Genomic DNA, 5,413 nt, shown 5'->3' on the forward strand with positions numbered 1-5,413 from the left:
AAAAAAAAAAAAAACACACTGTGAATGGCATCTATCCCTGAGGATAAATGAAGGTACTGATTACACATAATGTTTAAAATGAAGCTCCAGAATTTCTTTTAAAATATAAATATGAATAGAAAGGTGAATATTTCACTGAATACAAAACTCCAACTCCAGGTCCACAGCCGTGGTGATATGTATGAACACATACTGTGAAGACACTTCTCTTGATTACATGGCTTTCATAAGGAGTTTTCTAATCCAATCTATAATTCACTTTTAATTAACTCAAAGTGCCATGTTCAAGTTCCCAGTATAATGAACCATAAAGGTCAGTTAATGATAAAGGCAAAGGAAAACAAACTGAGGAAGGATATAATTGCCTGTGCATCTCACATGGTGATTTTGAAAAATGGCATTTCCACAGCCAGGGAACCCTCTTTAATTTGCATCACTGTTTAACAAAAAACTTTCCACCTACTTTTTAAACTTTACAACAAGTCTTTCATTCATTTAACATCTACAAAACTTGCTGATCTATTATTTAATTTGAAAAATAACTGGCCTTAAAATGACCAGACGTAACTCTACTCTCCGTTTTGTGCTTTATTAGTATGTGTAAGCGACTATGCAAATTTGTCCATGTCTCATGCCAACTTCTGCCTGCAGGCTTAAATGCAGCCCTGTGTCTTAAGACAGCTGGTATTACATGAAACACAGCACTGCACAAGAGTATGAGGGCATAATCGTGCTTAATAATCAAAATACTTGTGTATCGAAGAGGTCATCCAGTTTGTTGGGCATTGTAAGATTTATAGTACAATTACCCAGTGGCACTGATGGAGGGCACTAGAAGGGTCGATCACATTTAATGTTTCAACGTGTAATCTTAAAGAATCCTTCTCAGTATTTCAAAGTCATATATGTAGCAATGTATACATCTTGTGTGCATCTTTATGACATTTTCCTTTTTTCCCCCCTTTTACTTTTCTCAAAACCTACGCAAGTAAAATAATCCAACAGATGCTGAATTGATGCTAAAACAAAGTACACTGTGGATGCTGTCGGCGCGATCATGTGCCGAAGAGCTAAAATGAATTTTGCAGGGAGCAGAAGGAGAGAGAGTGAACAAAACTCCCGCTGCGATGCCCCAGAATGATTTAAAACAGACCAAACAGCCTTGGTTCAGCCTTGGTAGAGCTGCTGACGATGCAGCAACAGGGATCTATTGTCACTGTATGGACAAGCTGTAATAAAGCATCTGCGTTAATACACTTCATCTCACTGCATGAAGGACAAAGTGCTGTACTGCCCGTGTGGAAGACGAATAGAAAGTCTGGGTAGCACTATGCGTGAGTTACACAATTCATTTCATCACATGCTCACAATATAATAAATCTCTTTGTGGTACATGTTTGCATAAACTAAATACCAGATCAAATGCCAAAAGTAAAGGTACAATGTAACACTCAGGTGAAAATGGTCTTAGAGTTAACTGAGAGGATTTATATAAAACAGATGGCTCTGTGATTAAAATGCATGATGTGTGTAAGTGCGGCCGTAAAGCTTCGCAACTCAGCTTTTCTGTGACTTTACATAAATTATACTTACCAGCTGTAGCCAAATGTTGGTTGTTAAAACCTGGTTCTTCTCATCCTGTTAGAAAAACAGAATTATTCATGTTTGTAATTAAGTACATTTATTTTACTTTTTTCTTTTTGATTTTTTTAAATGAAGTGCATGCTTCATAAATGGGAAATCACCCTACTAGAAATGTACAAATCCACAGAGGCGTCAGTTTTTAAACCGCTTATAATGCCTCACTCACACTAGAGAAAACAATGTTTGTAGACTGTGGCAAAATCAAAACTGCTGCATCAGTATGCACTGAATTTGGGAACTTGCTGTTTTTGGAATAGTTGCTTCAATGATGGGGATCAGGTCTGTCATCTTTAAATATATGAAAATTGCTTACATAACCATGCATGACTTATCACTTTACTGGCATGTACAGTATATGTAGTAGACTACTATGTAGTATGTATAAACAGCTGTGTTTAATGGGCAATCATTTACGCACCACATCCATTATTTGCATGAGGGTGAGGCCGAAGGAAACAATGAGACACTGAGAGTCATTCTGGACTGGTCTCACTAGTGGGTTGTATCCATTCATCAGGTCACTGTACAGTCTGCGCTGGTTTGGCCCTTGATGAGAAACTACAGAAAAAAGAGAAACAGGTAACCAGGACTCCAAAGAACAATTAATAAGTAAAATAAATTATAAATATAAGCAAGAAAGACATTGTTAGTCACATCAAATCATTCCTTAACTTCCAGCAGCCATACTGCAAAACAATTCACTATGCAGTATTTTACATCGTAGAATATGAAGTGTGAACAGTTATTTTTTTAGATGTTACTAAAACCTGAGTAAAAACAGTGATATTTCTAATATGCTGAAGTTCAGACAGCGACGCTAATTTATATCAAACATCAAGTACACACTTCTTTGCGTATTGTGCAAACTGAAATAAGGATCCCGTGCAATGTGAAATGCACAAAAGTCATGTTCATTTATTAAACATTATAAACTCTAATGTGGCTGACAAAAAAGAAGTAAATAAATAAAAACATGACCTACAGCCTGTCTGTAGCTTTCTTTTCTACTTTACACACTGAGTTGCCTCCACCCTACACACACGCACACACAACTGTAATGAGAAAGAGCCCCACCAAGTAACACTGCTACACTGTACCTTCACATGCAAGAAGAAGAAGAACGTCTGCACTGATCTACGGGACAATCCATCCAACAGCTGTTGACATCTTCTAGTCTGGACTGGTGTGACAAGACTGACACACAACCACTGTCCTTAGATACGCAATGCTGCCGTGGCTCAAATGATCAATAAAACAATTTATTTGAAGGGAAGTTTACATATATTTGTGGATGAGACTGAGACAGCTAATTGAATTTAACTCAGCCTCTCTACTCTCCTGCAGCCTTTTACATCTTCCCCTTTTGCAGCCACTCACTACTACTCCACTTCTGTTCTGGGTCAGTCTCACTGCGTGGTGCTGATCCACCTCCTGCTTCATTCAAGTTGTAAATCTCGCACTTTAGAATCATTTTGCAATTGATTTAATGCATCTAAAGTTGGTGTTGGAGTTATCAACATTACCTGGGGTGGTGAAACAAATGCAGCCCAGACATGGCAATCTTTCAAATGCCATATTTGGACATGATTCATCTCCCAATCTCAAATCAGACCCGTCCCTCATTTTAACACACTCTTAGTTCCTCTCCTGAGTTATGGAGCGTTTTTGGCAGCACTTCTTCACTTCACTAATGGCCCAGTTTTCCTAAACCTCCTATGAGAAGCACATTATCCTGATGGATTGGCACAGAGCATACTGTCTATCTGCATATCCCTATTCCTCTGTTCTCTGTTGCATCCACTTCTTTCATTAAAAAAAAGGTTAGCTGAAAGCTTGTCTTTGTCCATATCCCAAGTGGATATCCCCCCACTCCTGATCTCACCGTAATCAAATTTCAATGCAAGGTGACATTAATGTGTTGTATTGTCCACATACTGTTATACACCCCAGTACCATGCTGTCCGAAAAACCACAGCGGGTCCACGAGAAATGAGCTTGGAGCCATAAAAGGGAGAAGGAAAGTCTCTCAACCTCTTAATCAAATTTATCAGCCTTAGTAATACCAAAGGGCTGGACAGGGCCTATAAGTACTCCAGACATGCCCTGACATTTATATGTGCATGCACCGTATGCACACACACCAACAACACTTGCTTCGCTCTCAAAGAAACCTTCATTAACCCCTGGCTGTAAAGTGCAGACTAAAGAGCCCCAGTCAGTGATTATCATTAAATGAATTGCCTCAATTAAAATATTCAGACTCAGATCAGATTTGAGTAAAACCGATGAGAAGCAGTATTCAATTAGAATAAAACATAAAGCATTGAAGATTTTGCACGGTTTGCTTATTTCCCTGTAGAAGGACCAGAGCCAGGATATGATGGCAATATCTTGTGAAAGAAAAAAGACTGTTATTCTGTTTTGTTTTTTTAAACATAGAAGCATCTGTCCAGTCACTGTTTGCCCCAATCTCTTTATCACTCATAAACCACAATATTAGAAATGCTGTGATCTTGCAGCTCTTTTTTATTCATTTTGCATAATTTTTTTTCTAGTTACATCACGAGAAACCACACAGTTCAACAGCAAAAGAAAGTTCAGAGCTGACAGACAAATCAGCCACACGTAACATGTAGTATAAGACATTATAACATGTTTGTTCTCTGCAAGCTGCATATCGGACCTTACTTTAGTATAGTAATATTACGTCATAGCTTCTGAACCCATGAAAAACACACTTAATATCAAATACTAATAATGATGACTATAACTACACGCACGCACGCACACACAACACTTTCATATGATTGCTAAGGCATCTAGACCAAAAGTGTCTGAAACTCAGTGTTTGGCACAACAGGTCTGCAATCTCAGCTAGGGAACCGCTAAAACCAATCCACAGCGGAGCAAGGTTGAACGCACATTAACACGTCTCGTTCAATAACACACACACACACAAATTCTATTACTCCTAATTATTTAAACAATAATTGTTATTTTTAACATGCATGGCGCGCGATAGAGTTAATTAGCCAAATGAAATGCATGCAGACTGCCTACCTTTCACTGTGCAGGCGGTGACTGCAATAGAAAGCAGAAAATTTACTAAGTCCATGTTGAAACGCGTGAGGAGTGAAAACAGAAAGACTCTTCTGGATGCAGGAACGGGAGCGATAACACTGTGGGGCGGTGTGAGTGTGAGATGAGAGGGAATTCTGCCAATAAATAACTCCTCCTCCCAATGAAGAGCCGCTGTTTGGCAGCCCATTAATGATTTAAGCTGAAGGATCAAAACTTTCTGCCCACAGTAGAATTTTTTATCCTTACCTTTAACATATTTTGCGGTACTCTCTCGTTTTTACAAGTGAACATTTTTTGACTTTCAACACTGTTGACTGGATCTCCGTGTCCCCTTTCTGTTTTTTTTGCGCATTGTAAACTACACAAATGACTAAATAGGCTACACTAAATCTATTGAGTTTATATAATTTATATTTCGTTTAAATATATTGTGGTTTTATATCAACCCACACTACCTCTTGCGTAACCTTTTCAGTCAAAAGCACGAGGACGCGTCTGCGTAACTAGAGGCCATCTACTGGTCTGTAAAAACCACTACAATTATATTGCAGTTGTGGGATGGAGTCTGTTTAATTATCAGTTTAATGTTGCAAACACTGTACAGATTGTTTTTAATTTACCCCTATTTTAAATTCCTACACACAGAATGTGTTTAACATATCATTAAGACACACCAAGTAACTCATGC

General features: G+C 38.3%; 1 protein-coding gene across 1 annotated transcript in view; it reads right to left on the reverse strand.

The window, feature by feature from the left end:
- chrna7a (cholinergic receptor, nicotinic, alpha 7a (neuronal)) overlaps positions 1-4,820 on the reverse strand; it is a 23,069-nt gene extending 18,249 nt beyond the window's left edge. Inside the window, exons 1-3 of the mRNA XM_005743978.1 lie at positions 4,705-4,820; positions 2,063-2,202; positions 1,594-1,638 (exon numbers count right to left, since the gene is read on the reverse strand). Coding sequence (XP_005744035.1) covers positions 1,594-1,638; positions 2,063-2,202; positions 4,705-4,759 — 240 coding nt within the window. The 5' untranslated portion in view covers positions 4,760-4,820. The remainder of the gene's footprint in view (positions 1-1,593; positions 1,639-2,062; positions 2,203-4,704) is intronic.
- Between the last annotated feature and the right edge of the window lie 593 nt (positions 4,821-5,413).

The sequence above is a fragment of the Pundamilia nyererei genome, unplaced genomic scaffold, assembly GCF_000239375.1.
Source record: "Pundamilia nyererei isolate P.nyererei 1_Seehausen unplaced genomic scaffold, PunNye1.0 scaffold00137, whole genome shotgun sequence".
In the NCBI taxonomy this organism is placed as follows: domain Eukaryota; kingdom Metazoa; phylum Chordata; class Actinopteri; order Cichliformes; family Cichlidae; genus Pundamilia; species Pundamilia nyererei.